Source organism: Triturus cristatus, chromosome 2_1, assembly GCF_964204655.1.
Source record: "Triturus cristatus chromosome 2_1, aTriCri1.1, whole genome shotgun sequence".
In the NCBI taxonomy this organism is placed as follows: Eukaryota; Metazoa; Chordata; class Amphibia; order Caudata; family Salamandridae; genus Triturus; species Triturus cristatus.
In genome coordinates this window covers 1,176,092,907-1,176,114,889 of record NC_140581.1, presented here as the reverse complement: position 1 = coordinate 1,176,114,889, position 21,983 = coordinate 1,176,092,907, and the positions used below count along the sequence as shown (strand labels likewise).

The 21,983-nt window shown below is 49.3% G+C and overlaps 1 protein-coding gene across 3 annotated transcripts in view; it reads right to left on the bottom strand.

The window, feature by feature from the left end:
* GAK (cyclin G associated kinase) overlaps window positions 1–21,983 on the bottom strand; it is a 1,898,577-nt gene that overhangs the window by 390,959 nt on the left and 1,485,635 nt on the right. For all 3 annotated transcript variants that reach the window (XM_085636622.1, XM_085636624.1, XM_085636623.1), the window contains exon 20: window positions 20,958–21,107. In XM_085636622.1, the coding sequence (XP_085492748.1) occupies window positions 20,958–21,107 (150 nt within the window). The remainder of the gene's footprint in view (window positions 1–20,957; window positions 21,108–21,983) is intronic.

Below are 21,983 nucleotides of genomic sequence, written 5' to 3'. Positions count from 1 at the left end.
AGCAGTGGTAGTGCCATCGCCCTGATGGAATGGGTGCGTAACCCCACTGGAGGCTCCTTCTTTGCCAAGGAATAGCAAGCTTTGATGCACAAGACGACCCATCTAAAAATGGTCCGTTTGTGCACGGCTTGACCTTTTTTGGCATCCACGTAGCCAACAAAGAGCTGGTCATCCACTCGGAATTGCTTTGTGCGATCCAAATAAAATGAAAGCACACATTTTGGATCCAGACGGTGGAGCCTCTCTTCCTCTTTGGAAGGATGTGGAGGCGGAAAAAAGGTAGGCAGAGTGATGGTCTGTCCAATGTGGAAAGAAGTAACCACTTTGGGAAGGACGAGTTCGAAGGACAACCTTGTCCGGATGAACAGCTAGAAAAGGAGGTTTAGAAGAAAGAGCTTGGAGCTCACTCACCCTGCGCGCAGAGGTGATGGCTACCAGAAAGGCAGTTTTTAAAGTCAGAAGCCTGAGAGGAGTTATGTTGTAGCTCAAAGGAGCGCACTTAAGATGCGTAAAAAACAAGTTCAAGCCCCACAGGGGCATTAAAAAGGGAACAGGAGAAAAAAGATGAGTAATGCCCTTAAGAAAGCAATTTAAAACAGGGGCTTGAAAAGAGAAGGTTGATCAGGAAGCCTAAGAAAGGCTGAAATCACGAAAGGTAGCCGTTAGGTGTGCCCAGAGCAGAGCCCTGCTGGGCCAAAGAAAGGAGGAACAAGAGAACCTCAGAAAGAGGGGCAGAAAGGGGATCCATAGCCATTGCTGTGCACCATGCCACAATTGTGTTTCATCTGCAGGCGTATACCGTCTTAGTGGAGGGAGGCCTAGCTGCCAAGATAAAATCACAGACTTCAAGAGGAAGGTCGGAAGCTGTCAACTGTTGAAGCTTAATCTCCACGCAAGGAGGTGGAGGCTGAACAGGTTCGGGTGAAGGACCATCCCTGCTGCTGCAACAGAGGATCCTCCCAAAGAGGCAGTCGGATAAGAGGATCGATGGCCATGTCTAATAGCTCAGGATACCAGACCCTTCGTGCCCAATCCAGGGCCACAAGAATGACTTGGGCCCAGTCGTGCCTGATCTTCTTAGCACTCTGGGCAGTAGCAGTATAGGCGGAAAGGCGTACAGAAGACCGCAACTCCACTAGCGACAAAAAGCGTCGCTGTGCGAGTGTCGCCATGGAAATTCCAAACCGCTGAGTTGCTGACATTGCGCATTCTCTTCGGTTGCGAATCGATCTAACCAAGGCTCTCCCCACCGTTGAAAGAGACCTTGCACCACCTCCGACTGAAGATGCCATTCGTGATCCATCATGCAGCTGCGGCTGAGTTTGTCCGCCCTAGCGTTCAGCGAACCTGCCAGGTGTTGAACCGCCCTGATGTTCCAGCCATGTCCAGAGATAGAGAGCCTCTTGACATAGGGCCCACGACCCCTCTCCGCCTTGTTTGTTGCCGTACCACATAGCGGAGGTGTTGTCCGTGAACCTTTACACTTCTTTTACCCAGACAGAGGGAAGGAATGCTTTGAGTGCAAGACGAATCGCCCGAAGCTCCAGGAGGTTAATGTGGAGCCCGGACTCCGCCGGAGATCAGAGGCCTCTGATCTCCACCTGCCCCATGTGGCCGCCACATCCCAAGTGATGCATCGGTCACCACTTTGAACTCTGGTTGGGGAAGGGAGAGGGATCTACCGTCGACCCAATCCTGGTACGTTAGCCACCACTGCAATTGGTGTGCAGTGCCCTCCGAGATCTAGATGCAATCAAACAGATTCCCCTGATGCTGTGCCCACTGGAACTTAAGGTCATACTGTAGAGCCCGCGCATGCCATCTGGCATGGTCCACCAGGAGGAGGCAGGAGGCCATGAGGCCCAGTAGCCTCAGGGTCAACCTGACAGAAACCCGATATAGAGGCTGAAAGATTGGAATCATAGCCTGAATATCCCAGACTCGCTGCTCGGGAGGATAAGCCTGAAACTGCGCTGTGTCCAGAACCACTCCGATAAAAAGGAGCTTCTGAGAGGGAATCAGGTGGGACTTCGGCACGTTGATGGTGAACCCCAGCGAATGCAGGAGGTCGGCCGTAGTCTGGAGGTGGGAGACGACAGCCTGGGGAGAGCCCGCCTTCAACAGCCAGTCATCGATATAGGGGAAGACTGGAACCCCTGATCTGCGCCGATGAGCTACGGTGTAGGAAGGTGGATATCTGACTATGGTTACCCCCAACTTTTTGCCTAGTGTCTAGCTGGTTTTTCGACTTAGTTGGCCTGAGATCCTGCCATTCAGGGTCTCAGGCTGTCTGCTCTCTCTGTAAAATGGACTCCATGTACCCTAGGTACATACACAATTGTTAAGGATCACCTTATTGGACCCTGTACAGTGTACCCTAGGTACCCAGGGCATAGGTGTACCCTAGGCCTCCCAGGGGCTGCAGCATGTATTATGCCACCCCTGGTCTGGCCTTCCAATAAGACACAACTGGCTGATCACTCAGCTGGGGCAAGGTCGTGTAATCACCCCTTGCTTAGGTATAGTATGCCTATATCTACCCTTATATATAGACACATGTGTACCTATCAGTCAATCCTATGGCAGGCCTTAACAATCCTGGAGGCAGAGTGCTTGGTAACATGTGAGATGGTGCTCTAGCATGAGCTGAGCCTGTCTGCAGCTTTCGGAACCAAGTCCTTATAGCTGTTCTATGATATAGCCTACCATATACTCTTAAAGTGCCTTATAATCTTAAACGGTTATGGTAACTATGGTTTGGCTTTATCAAAAAATGTCGTGTAAGGTGTCTAACACTGGAATAATACCCCCACACCATTTCTGGTGATGAGGATATTATCCCTCCCTTCTAGAGGGAGAGACATGTTAAAATCCTACTTTGCTGTTTAACTCTAACCAAAGCCTCAGCATCACAAAATGGATGCTGCTGCCACAGACACAAGTCTGACCTCCTGCTGCTGGGAGTGATCCCAGCCAGGGAGGCCTGGACAATAGGTTTCCTGCTTGGGGAGGTGCTAGCACCTCCCCAGACAGCCTTTAGTGTATTGGGGCAGGGTGGGCTGAAAGGAATGAGACATGCCTGGGGCACACAAGGTGTTCCTTGCATAGTCCAGTTCAAACCGGCGCTGGGGCACTCCAGCCCCAGCTCTGGCGCGAAACTGGACAAAGGGAAGTGGGTGTAACCACCCCCTCCCAGGTCCCACCCATAAGGCGTGACCTAGCAGGTATCCCAGCCCCCCAGATTAGTATAAGAGTGGGAGTTGGGCCTCAAGACTTTAGATTATCCTGAACCTGCAAAACTGAACAGAAACTCTGGACCTTCGACATTCGACGAAAGAAGAAGACTGAAGAATCTCCCTTGTAGCCAAGGAGTGGCTACCCTGTGCAAACAGGCACCATCAAGAGACTACCCTTTGCTTTGCGACCGTTCTACGAGGAACCGACTGCAGAGCCCGACCAGAGCCTTGACTTCCAGACTTCTCCGACCCTCATCCACATCTGCAGCAGAGCTGAGATCCGTGGAGGCGACGAGCGACCGGCTACCTGGGAAAAGTGGCTAGTAACTTACAGCGCAGCTTCTGAGGTACCCTCGAAGTTGTGCACCGGGGATTGAGAAGCCCCAACCCCAAGCACCATCTGCACCGAAGATCAGCCCCCCACACTCCACGAGTCCTGCGTGGGGCCCTTCAGCATTTTCCTGCTTGCCGCGTCTGTCCGGTTGCTTGCCCGCTGGCTAGTGGCCTCTGTGATGACGCACCCTGAAATCTTCTGCGCTGGTTTGGCTCCTCCAGACTGGCTCCCGCTTCTCTGCAAAGAAGAAGCACCCCAGACCTTCCTGGTCTGCACCAGAAGCAAGTCCTTCGTTCTTCGTGGGTTCCGCTTGCCAAGGCTTGGTGAGTCCTAGTCCAACTTCGACGCCGCCGACAGCAAGAGCCTTCATGGGACAGCTCGCCTCCTGGTCCTGGTCGTCCTCGACGCTTCCTGGTCCTCCTGGCTGCAGCGACAAGCTTCACCTTCACCTGCAAGTCTTCACGACATCGCCTGGTTCCTTCCTGGTTCCACGTGGTCACTGGCTAGTGACCTTGACTCTGTCCCTTCTGCTTGCAGGTTTCTTCTCTTCTTGATCCCAGCCTTGGGATCCACCGGACACTCTTCACTGACTGCCTGTCAGCATCTTTCTTCAGGCATCCATAGGAGTCGACGACGAAAACGACGCATCTTCACCCCTATGCACCCGCAGCCTGTGGGCTAGGTAACTTGGGTACTCCGGTGCTCATCAGGATAGTGACTATCCTAGTGTCTAGTTTTCAAGTCTCAACTTCCTAGCTACTCCGGAAGTGTCCTAAATCTACCGTTTTCTAAACTGTACTATTGCTATTGACTTTTACGCATTACGCGTGAGTGTTTCCACTCTGCACACGAATCCCGTGGGCCTCCCACTTCCTAACTAACGCTAGTGTAGTGTAGCCCCAGCGATTCCCTAGGCCTAGGCCTATTCTATTTCCGTGACAGTGGTTCTTATACCACTTACTTAGTATATGGTTTGCGTGGCCCCTAGGGCCTAACTGTATTACTTACCTGTGTGACTTAATGTATGCTTAAATAAGACTGTGTTGTACTTACCTCTAATCTCATAAAGAGTGCTGAGGGTTTGCTTAGAATAAATACACTTTATTTTATATATATATCTGTTGTGGTGTCCTTTCATTTGGTATTCAAGGGATTATATATGGTATCACAGCTGGCTTCACATGCCATTCAGAGTTTAGCCTAAGACTGCTCTTGTCCATGCTACCACTAGGATAGCTGGTCTATAAGGTTGACTTTACAACCAATCACCATAAGGGTATTTGGACTGATATAAGGTGTACACTAGAACTAGTGACATCATACATCAGGCCAACTTCTCACATACGGCCACCGCCATCACTTTCGTGAACACCCAAAAGGCGCTTGTAAGGCCAAAGGGGAGCACGGTAAACTGAAAGTGCTTGTGGCCTACCGTGAACCGTAGGTAACGCCTGTGGGCCGGCAGGACGGGGATGTGAAAATAAGGGTCCTGCAAGTCCAACACTACCATCCAGTCTCCAGGGTCGAGGGCAGACAGGACCTGAGCCAATGTCAACATTTTGAACTTCTCCTTCCGGAGAAAGCGGTTGACGTTCCTGAGATCCAAGATAAGACGCAGACCCTTGTCCTTCTTGGGCGCCAGAAAGTAGTGGGAATAACAACCACAACCTATTTCTGGGGCACACACTCGCTCATTGGCTCCCTTGGCTAACAGAGCCGTAACTTCTTGGTGGAGAAGGGCCAAGTGATCCTCCGACATGCGATGGAATTGAGGTGGCATGGTTGGCGGGTAGTCTCGAAGGGGAGGGAGTAGCCCCTTCGCATTATCAGCAAAACACACCTGTGATGTTGAGCCAGTGGGGGAGGTGATGGCGAATCCTGCCGCCCACTGGCGAATGGTGGCCCTGAAAGGAAGTGACTAGGAGGGCTTAGAGGTTGCTGTAGAGGGGGCACTGGTGGACTGGCCTGCCCGCTAGCCCCCAGACCCACAACAGTGGGTCCCACATCCCCGGCCGTGTAGAGGCTGGACAGCTTGCGCAGGCCTATGGCTCTGGACGGAATGTGACGGGGGACCCCTTCCGTAGCCACGAAAGGGGCAAAAAGCAGACTGCACGGGGCGAAAAGCAGACTGCACAGGGCGAGAGGTAGAAGTGGGGCCCTAGGACCTGGCCGTAGCCCTGGAGTCCTTAAAGCGCGTTGTCTGCTTTGTCGCCAAACAAGCATGTCCTAAAGTGTAGCTTGGACACCCCTGGAAAAGCTAGTGGACCTCAGCCTGGTGTACCATCTCAGGGCTACCGACGTTGAAATCGTCCTGCCCAGCGAGTCGACGGTGTCCAGTCCACATCGGATAGCAAACTTCGCTGCATCTTGCCCTTCCGGCAACTGCATGGGAGAGCACGGCCCGGGCCTCCTCCGGGCACTGTGGCAGCACCATGTCCCACACCGAATGGGAGTAACGGCCCAAGAGACATGCGGTGTTCACCGACTGCAGTCCTGAACTGGAGGAAGAAACCATTTTCTTCCCAACATGGTCCAGCTTCTTGGATTCAATATCGGGTGGAGTGGTAGGGAATGCACCCTTGGAAGTCAGGGCTTGGACCACCAAGATCTCGGGGTAGGGTGTTGGGAGAGGAAAATGGAGTCGACCGGGCGGTGGCGTCAGGCAATAATCCAATCCACAGTGGCCCATGTTGGGCTTGGACCAGGTGCCCAGAAGGATGTCCGTGAGGGCCTCATTGAACGGCGGCAGGGGCTCCGAAGAGGCTGCCGCCGGTTGAAGCGCCTTGGCCAGGAGGTTAGTCTTGACTGTGAGAAGTTGGCCCGGTATATGCTGTCCACTAATTAAAGTGGGCACCTTGCACCAGTCCAAATGACACTTATGATGTATGAGGTCAAAGATAACCTTTAGAAAGCTATCCTAGTGGTAGCTGTGGAGAGCAGCCTTCAGGCCTAATCTTGAAGGAATGTAAAGCAGCTTGTTTTACCAGAATATCACCTCCTATATTGACTAAATGAAAGGAGAACCACACAGTAGTTATATAAAAATATGTATTTAATAATATAAAAATCTCTAGTATCCTCTATATGAGGATCAAACACAAAGCACACAATACGAGAACAATATACAGTGGGCTCCAGGGGGAGACCAAACCATATACTAAAATAGTGGTATAACAATCACGACATGAGTCAAGACACAGTCTAGAGCACGTAGATCTGCTGGGACCCCAAGGAACCACCCAAGGCTGTTTATTCATCACTACTAACAGAGAGACCATACGATCTTGACCTCCGTGGACTTTTCAAGAATATTTGTTTGTATTGTGGATCACACCCCGTTGATTGTTGGAATTTATCTGTATGAAATGTCAATATTTGAAATTAAATGATATTGTGCAATAGATTTGTTGCATGGATTGGTTTCCTTTTTTTTTTTTTATTTTATTTTAAAGTTTTTATACCAGATATAACAATACAGCACAGCATAGGGTACAATAATTATTAATCAAAGAAAATGCAAGGAAAAAATATAAAGTTCAATTATTATAAATAATAGATAGCTTCAATAAAGCCTTATCACAATTTCATTTTGATAATATAGTCCAAGCAATCAAATCATAACAGGCCAACATATTTACACCATTTGATCTTTCCATCTCCGTATTGGATCCCAGATTCTCAGACCCAATTGCTTCCCCCTTCGGCCTTTCCGTTCATAAATCCCTTTTTCTAAGTTGTAGGCAAACAAAAGATTGGACAACCATTGATTCCTAGTGGGAGCAGCTTTGTCAAGCCAGGCTCTTGCTATTACCAACCGAAATACTGCCATAGCAACAAAGACAAACTCTTGACTAGTAGCCTCACCCTCTGTTATTATTCCCAAAAGAACCACCGTGGGTGTAATTTTAATTTGAATACCTACTTGTCTTACCAGAAATCCCTCTACCTCCCTAATCAGTGTAGCAAGTTGAGGACAAGTAGCAAAAATATGGATTAAATCCGCCTGTGAGTGATTACACCGTGGGCAGACTATCCCTAGGGTGCCGCCCCATTGTGCTATTCTAGCTGGTGTATAATACAAAAAATATATAGTTTTATAATGCTGTGATTGTAATGGTGCCGAACATAAAACCGTATGACCCAGGGCCAGTGATTCCTGAAACCAAGCAACTTCAATACCCAGCTTCGTAGCCCACTTATTACCATATTTAACAAGATCATCTTTCTTAGCAGTGAGAAGGCATGCATAGAAACTACGTATATTACAGTCTCCCCCCTTCTCAATCTTATCCAGTATTTCGTTATTTTTAAACCCTATAAACCCTCCTCGCTTGGTATTCAAAAAACTTCTGACCTGTAAATATTTGAAAAAGCTCCTACTGTCTATTTGAAATTTGGTTACTAAGTCCACAAATTGCACAATTCCCTCCGCCCCAACTATATCCCCTATCCTTCTAATCCCATTGTGTTACCAAGATGCAAAGATCGAATCTGCGAATATATCTCCTGGCCAGGATTTATTCTTAAACAAACGAGTATAACTATTATATCTACCCATCCCAGATCTTTTCAAAAAAGCTGTCCAGATATTAACAGCAGCAATAACTGTCTTGAACCTTGTTCTTTTAAAGTATGCGAAATCCGTACAATTTAAAAAACAGTTCTCAGCCTCCGCCCCCAAAACTATAGAATAAACCTCAGTTGACATTTTGGAGATTCTAGGATGCTCCCCGCCTCCAATTAATCCCTGCATATATTGCAATGCAGTGGCTAGATAGTATAGCCTAAAGTCGGGGGCCCCCCACCCACCTCTAGCCCTTGGAAGAGTCATAAATCTATATCACCTCCTATATTGACTAACTGAAAGGAGAACCACACAGTAGTTATATAAAAATATGTATTTAATAATATAAAAATCTCTAGTATCCTCTATATGAGGATCAAACACAAAGCACACAATACGAGAACAATATACAGTGGGCTCCAGGGGGAGACCAAACCATATACTAAAATAGTGGTATAACAATCACGACATGAGTCAAGACACAGTCTAGAGCACGTAGAACCGCTGGGACCCCAAGGAACCACCCAAGGCTGTTTATTCATCACTACTAACAGAGAGACCATACGATCTTGACCTCCGTGGACTTTTCAAGAATATTTGTTTGTATTGTGGATCACACCCCGTTGATTGTTGGAATTTATCTGTATGAAATGTCAATATTTGAAATTAAATGATATTGTGCAATAGATTTGTTGCATGGATTGGTTTCCTGTGAGTAATCATACTACTAGCTGAAATGTAAACGATGTCATACTCTTTTTGACTAACTGAAAAATATCTAGAGAGTGCCGAGATACATTGGTTTTTCAAACCACCCAAGGTGAGTAGATAAGGACCCCATGGAGGACGGGTGCAGTGTGCTAACACGACTGCGGGCTCCGTACAATTCTATGGGGAAGTCGCGGTTACAGTTTTAAAGTTTAAGAACCTTCTAGGAGAACTTCGAGCAAACCCTTTGGAACTTAAGAGGATGGAGAGCCACCCCACCCACGGATACCGTAGTACCCAAGTTACCTATTCCAGAGGAGCCAGGTGCATAGGTCTGAAGTGGAATCGGAAACCGCTGTCGTTCTGCCATGAAGGCAAAAAGGGTCCGGAGGAATCCAAGCCTGGATTCTGGAAGGAAGAAACCTGAAAGCAGACAGGACAGAGTCTATGTCACTTCTGAGAGACCAGGGGCTCGGTAGACGAATGCCCACTTATGTCGGGTGCTTCAGGTACGAAGAAGGGACGCTTGACTCTGCAGCCACGAGAACTAGGAGACGTCGAGTATGACCAGGAGCCGGAGGTGAGCTGTTCCACGAAGGATGTAGAGTGCTGAGGGGTCGGTGTCTGGCTGGAGCACCAACAAGCCATGGCAAAAGCAACTCACGCAAGAGGGTCAAGCAGGTTGCGGTGTGGACCAGCAAGGACCAGGGGACTCACCAAGCAATGGGAAGTCAGGGCACGTCTGGAGCAACCAGGAAAGCCCAACAGAATTCAAGATGACCCTCAGGGGTACCCACAGGCCAAAGGACCAGGAGTCGCAAGGGGACCTCGAGCAAGATTGCAAAGTAGCAGCCCACGGAGCACTCGGTGCGAGGAGGCCGGAGTTCTTTGGTGCAAACACTGCTCTGGGTCAGGGCTACAGAGAGTCCAATGCACAAGCTCGGGAATCGCCAACAAGCATATGCAACTGCAAATGGAAGCGGTGAACAGGGGTTCAGGTTATGTAGTCCCCATTAGGGATACTGGCCTCAAACTTGCTGAGAGGGCAGATCAACCTCAGGGACCTTCGAAAACCCAGCTCCTGTGTTGCTGAAATCTGTGGAGTCCGCAGGAGCTCAGGAGCAGCAGACCGGTCAGTTGCGTTAAGGTGCCTGCAGTTGCAGGGGAGTGACTCCTTCACCCCAAGGGAGATTCTTCAGTTGTCCTTAGGGCACCACGGAGCCTGTATGGAGACAAAGCTTTGGACAGAGAGGGAGACTAAGTCGGGCCCAGTCGAAGTCCAGCGAAGTCCAGAGTGTTGAAGGTCAGCGGTTTCTTCTTGTAGAATCTTGTCCACGTAAAATCTCGAGTCTTCCAGCCAGGTAAGCCCTTTTGAACCCACAGGAAGGGGTTGGACAAATTTCGGGGACCCTCCTAGGGAAGGGTCAGGACAGAGGGGTGGTTACACCCATGTCCTTTGTCCAGTTTCGTGCCACAGAACTGGTTTGAGCTGGACTATGCACAGGGACAGCAAACGTGGCCCAGTGCAGACTTTCAGGCACTCTCAGAGTGCACACACCCAACCCCAATACACTAAATCCTGTCTGGGAGGTGGTCACACCTCCCTGTGACAGGATGACTATTGTGCTGCCTTCCTCTGCTCGAGCTTGGCTCAGCAGCAGGAGGACAGAAATGTTTCTCTGGTAGGCAGCATCCATTTTGTGCTGCCCGGGTCGAGAGGCTGGCACCGGATAGACCAGTGACCCCATGAAGCTTGCTTCTGAAGAGTGGAATCATATCTCCCACAATGGTTACCGGTGTGGAGGTATGATTCCAAGGCGTTTGATACCAAACACGTTAAGTTTCTATGCAGCCGTTTGAGATAGCATTTACAGTGAGGCACCTCAACCTATATGTCCAGCTGAGTCACAGGCAACCCGGAAGAATGGTCTCCAAAGGCTGCAGAGGGGCTTTGCTCATGCAGGGGCACCCTCTCACTACAAACCCAGCACCCTGCCTTCAGGATTGATAGGGCCTGCTATAGGGGTGACTTATACGTTTCAAGTGTAGTGACCTATAGATATAGTGAACCTATATCTAACGTAAGTCGTGCAAGCACCATCTTACACAGGTTTCAGTAGCAGACCTGTAGTTCAATTTTGCATGGATTCTCATGGGTGGCATAATTCATGCTTCAGCCCATGGGAGGTCTCTTGGGTACCTAGGCCCTGGGTACATGTGTACCATTTACTAGGGACTTATAAGGGTACCCTAGTATCCAATCTGGAGTGTACCAAAGTACATGTATGTCAGTTTAAAGGAGAAAGTAGATAGACTGATGTCCTGATTAGCAGGATACAAATCAGACTAGCCAAAAACAGTGCAACATCAATCAAAAACTGGGGGTAGCCATAAGAAGCAGTTCCTACTTTCCAACACTGACCACCACCGTAGGAAGGTCAAGGTTTATGGCCTCAGCCCCCCTACACAACACCAGGGGAGAACAGGGGTAAAAAAGTACCAGTCAATGGCAGTCCGGCTCCGTGTCACCGTGAAGGGGGAGGCTGGGGTTGACTCCTGGATCCCTGGGGGCCCTGCGACGCCGGGGCCAAAGCCGCTGGCATTGGAGGCCTAGGACCCCCAGCCGAGTCCACGGGGACTAAAGGCGTGCCGGTGGAGTCGGGCTGCCCAAAGATGAAGTGGAGGGCATCGTAAAGGCTACGAATTTGGGCAGGGGTCGCTCCAGCTCCCGGAAAGGGAGGGAGGCTCGGAGCCGACCCAACAGGCTCCTCGGGCGGAACCAGGCGACTACCGTCTGCGCCGATGGACGGGGAGAACGCGAAGAGCAACGATACTTCTTCGCCTTTTTTTTGTGCTTCGACTTACCCGAAGACGAACACTTCAACGAAGAGTGGTGGCGATGGCTCCACGACCTCCCTCTCGACTGGGACCTCGAGTGGTGGGGAGCAGACTGCCAGGCCTCCAGAAGCTTTCGGGACCGCTCCCACAAAGACTTCGGGCCATGGCCCGGCAATCGGAGCTCGTGCTCCAGACACCAGAGGCACACGAGATGGGGGTCAGTCACCAACATCAGCTTGTGGCAGGGAACACAAGGCTTGAAGCCAGTCTGTCGAGATGACATCCCTGTGCACCAGGAGTTGGACGACTCGAAAAGATGTCAACAAAAAGTCGTAAAAAGAGAGTCAAAAAGTGACTCGAGGTACCGCTCTCTCCAGATCTGCACTGGCTGGTGCGGAAAAAGAAAGAACTGACATAAGTGCACAGGGGCGGCGTCTAAGTAGATGTAATTCCGGAGATCATGACGCCAACGACGAACGCGGAGTCCATCGACGCCACCTACCGACGCGCGGGTAATTCTAAGGTGAGGAATCCATAACTAATAGTCTCTTTCAGATGCTTGACCTAACTGTGCGTTTGTCATTCAGTGAGTATCTGGCCTGTAATTCTCAAATGTGTGAACTGATATGCAGTTAGCTGCTCAAAAAAAGCGAGATAGGTAAGATAAAGAAATCTTTTACATACCGCCTATCCTCTCAATTTTTGAAAAGCAAATGCAAGCTATCTTCGAAGTAAGACCTATTTTGAGTTGTTCTCTCAAAGTACATGCTGCATCTAATAGGTGGGGGTAAGATGGAGGCTGGTTAGAACGTAGCGGAAGCTGCTCTCCTTAGTGTAAGAAGGTGGATATCTGACTATGGTTACCCCCAACTTTTTGCCTAGTGTCTAGCTGGTTTTTCGACTTAGTTGGCCTGAGATCCTGCCATTCAGGGTCTCAGGCTGTCTGCTCTCTCTTTAAAATGGACTCCATGTACCCTAGGTACATTCCCAATTGGTAAGGATCACCTTATTGGACCCTGTACAGTGTACCCTAGGTACCCAGGGCATAGGTGTACCCTAGGCCTCCCAGGGGCTGCAGCATGTATTATGCCACCCCTGGTCTGGCCTTCCAATCAGACACAACTGGCTGATCACTCAGCTGGGGCAAGGTCGTGTAATCACCCCTTGCTTAGATATAGTATGCCTATATCTACCCTTATATAGAGACACATGTGTACCTATCAGTCACTCCTATGGCAGGCCTTAACAATCCTGGAGGCAGAGTGCTTGGTAACATGTGAGATGGTGCTCTAGCATGAGCTGAGCCTGTCTGCAGCTTTCGGAACCATGTCCTTATAGCTGTTCTATGATATAGCCTACCATATACTCTTAGAGTGCCTTATAATCTTAAACGGTTATGGTAACTATGGTTTGGCTTTATCAAAACATGTCGTGTAAGGTGTCTAACACTTTGGAATAATACCCCCATACCATTTCTGGTGATGAGGATATTAGTCCCCCCTTCTAGAGGGAGAGACATGTTAAAATCCTACTTTGCTGTTTAACTCTAACCAAAGCCTCAGCATCACAAAATGGATGCTGCTGCCACAGACACAAGTCTGACCTCCTGCTGCTGGGAGTGATCCCAGCCAGGGAGGCCTGGACAATAGGTTTCCTGCTTGGGGAGGTGCTAGCACCTCCCCAGACAGCCTTTAGTGTATTGGGGCAGGGTGGGCTGAAAGGAATGAGACATGCCTGGGGCACACAAGGTGTTCCTTGCATAGTCCAGTTCAAACCGGCGCTGGGGCACTCCAGCCCCAGCTCTGGCGCGAAACTGGACAAAGGGAAGTGGGTGTAACCACCCCCTCCCAGGTCCCACCCATAAGGCGTGACCTAGCAGGTATCCCAGCCCCCCAGATTAGTATAAGAGTGGGAGTTGGGCCTCAAGACTTTAGATTATCCTGAACCTGCAAACTTGAACAGAAACTCTGGACATTAGACGAAAGAAGAAGACTGAAGAATCTCCCTTGTGGCCAAGGAGTGGCTACCCTGTGCAAACAGGCACCATCAAGAGACTACCCTTTGCTTTGCCCAAGTTCTACGAGGAACCGACTGCAGAGCCCGACCAGAGCCTTGACTTCCAGACTTCTCCGACCCTGATCCACATCCACAGCAGAGCTGAGATCCGTGGAGGCGACGAGCGACCGGCTACCTGGGAAAAGTGGCTAGTAACTTCAAGCGCAGCTTCTGAGGCACCCTCGAAGTTGTGCACCGGGGATTGAGAAGCCCCAACCCCAAGCATCATCTGCACCGAAGATCAGCCCCCCACACTCCACGAGTCCTGCGTGGGGCCCTTCTGCATTTTCCTGCTTGCCGCGTCTGTCCGGTTGCTTGCCCGCCGGCTAGTGGCCTTTGTGACGACGTATCCTGAAATCTTCTGCGCTGGTTTGGCTCCTCCAGACTGGCTCCCGCTTCTCTGCAAAGAAGAAGCACCCCAGACCTTCCTGGTCTGCACCAGAAGCAAGTCCTCCGTTCTTCGTGGGTTCCGCTTGCCAAGGCTTGGTGAGTCCTAGTCCAACTTCGACGCCGCCGACAGCAAGAGCCTTCGTGGGACAGCTCGCCTCCTGGTCCTGGTCGTCCTCGACGCTTCCTGGTCCTCCTGGCTGCAGCGACAAGCTTCACCTGCAATCTTCACGACATCGCCTGGTTCCTTCCTGGTTCCACGTGGTCACTGGCTAGTGACCTTGACTCTGTCCCTTCTGCTTGCAGGTCTCCTCTCTTCTTGATACCAGCCTTGGGATCCACCGGACACTCTTCACTGACTGCCTGTCAGCATCTTTCTTCAGGCATCCATAGGAGTCGACGACGAAAACCGACGCAACTTCACCCCTATGCACCCGCAGCCTGTGGGCTAGGTAACTTGGGTACTCCGGTGCTCATCGGGATAGTGACTATCCTAGTGTCTAGTTTTCCAGTCTCGACTTCCTAGCTACTCCGGAAGTGTCCTAAATCTATCGTTTTCTAAACTGTACTATTGCTAGTGACTTTTACGCATTACGCTTGAGTGTTTCCACTCTGCACACGAATCCCGTGGGCCTCCCACTTCCTAACTAAAGCTAGTGTAGTGTAGCCCCAGCGATTCCCTAGGCCTAGGCCTATTCTATTTCCGTGACAGTGGTCCTTATACCACTTACTTAGTATATGGTTTGCGTGGCCCCTAGGGCCTAACTGTATTACTTACCTGTGTGACTTAATGTATGCTTAAATAAGACTGTGTTGTACTTACCTCTAATCTCGTAAAGAGTGCTGAGGGTTTGACTAGAATAAATACACTTTATTTTATATATATATATCTGTTGTGGTGTCCTTTCATTTGGTATTCAAGGGATTATATATGGTATCACAGCTGGCTTCACATGCCATTCAGAGTTTAGCCTAAGACTGCTCTTGTCCATGCTACCACTAGGATAGCTGGTCTATAAGGTTGACTTTACAACCAATCACCATAAGGGTATTTGGACTGATATAAGGTGTACACTAGAACTAGTGACATCATACATCAGGCCAACTTCTCACACTTAGCTTCAGGCTTAATGGAAGAATGGTGGAGGAGAGAACCCAGGTGGCCTTTTAAGATAAGGAATACGACACGCTGGGAGTTATATACGCAGCCAGTAAAGATGCACACCCGTCCCTGAAAGAGAATTTTCATGGATTCCAGTGGGGCGAGAGAGGTCGTCTTGCTGCTGTTGTGTTTCTCCAGGGTGTGCTTGGCTCTGTTGGTCATCGATTGAGGGACCGACATGTTTGCAGAATGCCCCCGAAATTAAATAAACCTGTGAAAGAGCAGGCTGATGCCCTGGCCTCAGCCTCGGCACGCACGGCGACCCATGCTTGGGAGACAGCTGCTGGGCGAAAAGGCGGAAAAAGCAGTTGTCCTTGCGGCAGAGAAGCACGACACTGGGACAGGGCGCTCTTGTAAGCCGCTATTGCCCACCACTACACAGGTGGTAGCGGTTGAGGTTACGATGGGGGCAGCAGACTGTCTAGGGGCCCGAGCCTCAGATCCGCAAGTGGGCCAATTTTCCCACCTTTCTTCCTTCGGCCGGTGCCTCACCTTTCTAGCTCAGGCCCAAGCTTCCCGGGTCTGGGCCTAGACCATCTACAGGCCATCCCTCGATTGTGTCTTAGGGCCTCCTTCGTTCAAATTTTGGCACAGGTGGCGGGTCTCACACCCACCATCAAACGAATCTCGGGAGTTGCCTGTGCCAAACCGCCTTCCTGGGTGGGTAATCAAATCCAATCCCAAAGATCCAGCTCCAGCATTCAGCTCAAGATGGCTGCTGTGACACTCATTCTGCTCCAGAGCTCCACCCTGCACTCATGCTGTCTCCAATATTGCCCAAAGACGCCACAGCTCACGCCTCTCCTCTCTGTGCTCTGGCCAGACCTGTATGCAGCAAGCGAGTTGGCTCCCTAAGTACACAGAGTCTGTTGTGGAGGGGGCACTTCAGGCTACCCCCCTCCCCCCCCACCGCCTGGCAGCCACCGCTCTCTTTCTCTGCGCGCACCCACCCGGTCTCACCTCAAAGGAACCGGCATGGCTGTGGCCTGGCCCTTGCAGTGTTCGTTGGGGCCTGCTCTTCTCCAGTCTGTCAGGGGGCCGGGTCGTCACCTTCTTCACCCGCTGTTGTACGCCGCCTCCAGCCCGGGCTTGCCTCACGTGATTCCCTGGCGTCTCGCTCTGTAGGCCCGATCCCAGTTCATCCACAGGAGCAGCCAGCAGCCATCTCCAGCTTCTCTTGTCCGCTTCTGGGCCATACTTCGTCATCTGATGACTTCCCCGGCAAGCGGCCTCAACGTGGATCGCAGCGCCGAGTGCTCTAGCACTCCCCGAAGGGCTCCGGCCCGGCAGCAGACCGCTCAATCGTCTCGCCTTTTTGCCCACTCAGTGGGTCCTTCGATCTCATGTCCTCCCCACAGCTACTGCCGCCAGTGAGCCAAGTTACAGGTGCCCCTTCTGTGGTGTGTGGGGTCCCAGATTCAGTGATTTGGATGCTTTAATCGGCCTTGGCGAGTGGAGCTACGAAGAAGTTGCTGCTACTCCGCCGCCATCTTGGCCACACCCCCCTCAAGGTTATTTTTAAGGGAAAGTCTTGGTTATTTACATCAGAGATAAAAGCACAAGAATTCCTGAAAGATATCTCTGGAGGTGCTGGGCAGGGGTGAAATACGAAGGGGCATGTGGATAAGCGTCTATTTCAACTGTCATACTAGTCATAAATGAGGAGTTTTAATCTGTGAGGAATGATGAGAAAAGGTAGATTGGGGAGGGGTCGATATTGGGAGTCAAATCTCAAAGGAGTTATTTACCCCACGTCCCCCCGTTGAGTGCTGTTTATTTTCCCCTTATTTGTCTGTTACCCAAGACCAAATGCAAGTCATTAACAATTGTAAGATACAACTGGATGACAGGCGGGTAGTGTCGAAGCAGTGTATCTGGGGCTTAACGTCACGTCGGACAAGTTACTTACCTTCGGTAACACCTTATTTGGTAGAGACATGATCTAGCCGCAGATTCCTTACCTTTGAACTTCCAGGTGTCAGGCTGGATCCGGAAGGTTTTTCTTAGCAGTACCCCTCCTTGACTCGATGTGGCGTTGTTGGCGTTGAGTTCGTTGTGATGATGTCCGCATCGTCAATATAACCGCCACTCCAGCACCCTGAAATTAGTACGTTTCACAACTTTCAACGCAGAAAGCACAGAGCCATGAAGCGACTGACCGTGGTGTGTTAATCAAGAACATCTAGGGCCCTGAAGGGTAATATCACTGCAACTACAAACAAGTCCACACTGCGGGAGGATGGGTGAGTCAGTAAGGAACCTGTGGCTAGATCATGTGTCTACCACATAAAGCATTACCGAAGGTAAGTAACTTGTCCATCTGATAGAGACATCTAGCTGCAGATTCCTTACCTTTGAACAGATACCCAAGCACTACCATCCCCGGAGGAGCGACTGCGGAAAGGTTAGACCATGAAGTCCTGCAAGACAGAACAACCAAATAGGCCTTCTCTGCGAACCTGGGAACCCAGGCGGTAGTGTCTGGAAAACGTGTGCAGCGATATCAGAAACATGCTCACCACGCTGGAGAGCCGTTGTGGCTGCTTTTACCCTGGTGAAATGGGCTCTAAACCCTTCAGCTCTTTCTTTGCTAAGGTGTCGCAGATTATGATATAGAGGATAACCCAGCAGGATAAAGTCCTCTTTTGGACAGCACGCCCTTTCTTTGCACTCACTTACCCTATAAAGAGTTGGTCATTCACCTTGAACTCTTTGGTTGATCGAGATAGAACGATAACGCTCTTTCTGGGTCCAGACGATGGAGACGCTCCTCTTCCTTCGAAGGGTGTGGAGGTGAAGGTGGGTAGAGTAACCAACTGCTCCATATGAAAGGGTGTAACTTAGGAAGAAAAGATGCCCTGGTGCGGAAGACCACTTTTTCCAGAAAGACTGTCAGGTAAGGAGGCTGTGATGACAGTGGCTGCAGTTCAGTCATCCTCCTGGCAGAGGTTACTGCCATTAAGAAGGCTGTTTTAATGGTGAGCAGCCATAGAAGGCAGCTCTGCACACATCAGAAAAGTGAGAACCAAATTAAGGTCCCACTGTGGCATAATAAAGGGTTACGGGGGAAACAAGTGTGTTAACCCCTTCAAAAATCTCTGCACCAGAGGTGATTTGAAAACAGAAGGCTGATCAGGCAGATGAAGAAAAGAGGAAAGGGCCGAAAGATAGCAGTTCAAGTTGTCCAGAGCAGAGCTCTGCTGGGCCAAGTAAAGTATGAACAGGAGGGCATCAGATAAGGATGCGGACAGAGGATCAATAGCCCGGTCTGTACAATATTTACTAAATGTGTTCCATTCGCAGACGTATATCGATTTCGTGGAGGGATGCCTGGCTTCCAGAATAATCTCACAGACTTCAGGAGGGAGGTCAAAAGTTGTCAACTGTCACCGCTCAATCTCAACGCAAGGAGGCAGAGAGTGGACAGTTTCAGGTGGAGGACTACTCCTGTTGCTGCGACAGAAGATCCTCCCTAAGGGGCAACCTGATTGGAGGGTCAATGCTCATGTCGAGCTCCAGGCACCAGAGACACACTAAGTGGGGGTCTGTGACAGACTTGGCACAGTCACAAGCGCGGCACGGCTTGAACCCCAAAGTCTTCTTACTTGACATTCCTACACACCAGAAGAAGTCGACCAAAAGTTGAAAAAAGTCTGTCAAACATTGACAGGGGGTAGCTCTCTTCAACGGATTGGTGCTGGCTGGTGCAGAAAGAAAAATCTGACGTCAGCGTGCCGGGGTGGCGGTTATACTGACGACGCATATCTCACGACAAACAGGACGCCGACGCCACCTAGCTGCAGGGGTACTGCTAAGAAAAATCTTCTTGATCCAGCCTGACACCTGGAAGTTCAAAGGTAAGGAATCTGCGGTTAGATGTCTCTATCAGATAGACATCGATTAAATTGTGGAAATTAATCTAGATCCTCTGATTAGGAAAACCAAAACAGATTTTGGAAGAATGAATAACCTCAGGCGAGAAGTAATTTGGTTAAAATGTTTTCACCAAAAGTATTATATTTTTCAGCTTCATCAACCTTGAGGTTGAGAATTACTGTTTTATGATTTTGGACGAGATGATTTGTAGGTTTTTATGGTCCTGTTCTTGTCCTAGAAGGGGACTGAAGTTGTTGACGCTCCCAAAGGAACATGGTGGATGGGCAGTGCAAAATCTTTGATTATGTTACTGGGCCACCACATTGCAACAGATGGCTCTAATGTTTTATAGTTTAGAAGAAGATGGAATTTTAGCTAAGTACTCCCCGGCGACATATGATCTACTGATAGGAGAGGAGGGATGTATTCTGCATCAGTTAGACTTTGGATATTTTATGAGAGTGAGGTTTAAAACATCTACCTGCGCATAGCGAATATGGTCTGCTGTTCGTAAGAAAGTGGGAATTGACCCTTTTAACTTTTAGACACCGCTGCAAAAAAAACCCCATAATAATCTTACTAGATTTTTTAAAGGGATTCTTATGTCAGATGCTGGAAAGAGCGTGGCACGTTGACTCTTGAGGATTTTGTGGGACACAGTGCTATAACCACTTTTGAAGCCATTAAAAGTAACTTTGATCTGGGGCACAACAAATTTTTCAAATATCTACAGATAAGGGACTTCTTAGGGAAGAAGGGAGGGGAGTTTAGAGGGTTTTCCAGGGTTACATTATTTGACGCGATTATTGAGCAAAAGCCATCAATTAGTTTCTTATATATAGGGTGTTCAACAGGAGGATGGTCGACGATATAGATAAACACACAAGATGTTGGCAAGAGTCGTTACAGATGGAAAATGGGGAAAGTGCAGAACCATTAGGCATCGCTCACTCAATTTTAATGTCTGCCAATCTGCAAGCCCGGCATTTTAAAACGTGGTTTCATCTTTTTATTACTCCGGGGAAAATTTTTAAATGGGGAGGAGTACCTGGTATGAACTGTCCTTGTTGCCAGTCGTAGTCGCAGATCTAATACATATGTTTGCAAGTTGCCCCAGTTTGGATGGATTGAAAAAAGATATCAGCAAATTTCCGCAGATGAAACTGGGCCTGCAGACTGAGGTCACTCCTCAACTGATTGTACGAGGGGTTCATGACAGAGAAGTACCCCCTCATGCCCAATCTTTTATATTTCTTGTAGTGGCAGTACTAAGGCTCTGTTTAGCCACAGCATGGTTTGACCCAGTCCCTCCCTAGTGTCATCAGTGAATGGCTCAGCTTCTATGTAGAAATAGCAGTGTACGCTCTGAAAGGTAGAGTGGCCGAGAAAAAAGGTTTACGAGTCTGGGCATCAATGAGGAAATGGACTCTGGCAATGTCAGAGGAGGTAGGGGTAAGGAATAGTGGTAATGACGGTACTAGGTTTAATAGAGGGACGATGAAATATTCAGATAATATGAAGTAAAGCACGGCAGCACTTTATAAAGGGAGACAGTAATGGATTTTGGTTGAATTCTCAATTACTGCTGAATATTCTGTGTTTTATGTGACTAATATACGCTTTTTTGTATTTTGATGAATTTCTCTAGTTGGAAGGGGTGGGTGGGGTTGGTGTTCAGGGATTGTATTTGAAAATTCAATAAAGATTTTTTTTTAAAGTGCTGTACAAACCTTGCTTAAGAAAATTAAGTTTACAAAAGTTTGAAAATAACTTGAAAGTGATAAATGGCTTCCTTACCTTGCCAATCAAGAGACTGGAAAAAGTTATGTATGCCCTTCTGTGGAGAATCGTCATCATTTGGTTCACTTTCTAGAGACTGATCAGTCTTTGACATTTCTGCTTCATACTGTGCTGTAGATCCTGGCTGTCTTGGGAGTTCAGGTTTACCTGCAAAATATTCAACAATGCATGCATGATTTAACAGCAATCAAAATAACACAACAAAATGTGTCAAGTTGCAACACTGATGCACCTCTTGATCATTAATCTGGATTCAGAAAATCTGCAATTGTTTCTGTCGCACAAGTTACTTACTTGTGTAACGATAGATCTGTAAGAGACATTAGTTAGTGATCGATTCCTTACCTTAGAATATCACCAGGCGTCAGACTGGATCCGGAAAGTTTTTCGTCAGCAATACCTCTGCGTGTCGGTAGGCGTCGGCGTGCGGCTCCACGTACGTCGCTGGCGTCGCAGTCGCCGAGATGACGTAGTCGGAGCTACTTAGACGCGCCCACGCGCGCTGAAGTCAGTTCTATACACGACTTTTCCACGCCAGGAATGCAGAACCATGCCAGAGACCGACTACTGGTGCAATAGAACAAGGGCCCTGAAGTACAAGTTACTTACCTTCGGTAACAATGTATCTGGTAGAGACGATTCTAGGCGCAGATTCATTAACGTAGAATTATACCCAGGAGTGAGACTGGACCCAGTAAACTTTCTTGCCCAGCATCTCTGCGCGCTGGGGGGGCGGTACCACGCGACTCCGCCCCGACGTCCTCCGCTGGCGTGACTTCAGCAAGGTCACATAAGCCCCACCCCGGCGCGCTGACGTCAGTTTGCTTCGGAGAACTTTTACGCGCCACAACGCGGAGCCATCACAACAAAACTGAGGAGAGCATGGGAACAGTGTGCGAAAAAACCAGAGAAACAAAATAGAGAGAAACAAAAGGGGAAATACAGCACCAGGTGGCACTAAGGCACCAGAAGGCGACAACAGTAGGCCAGAGCAGGAAAAGAGCAGAGCATCACTCTGACAAA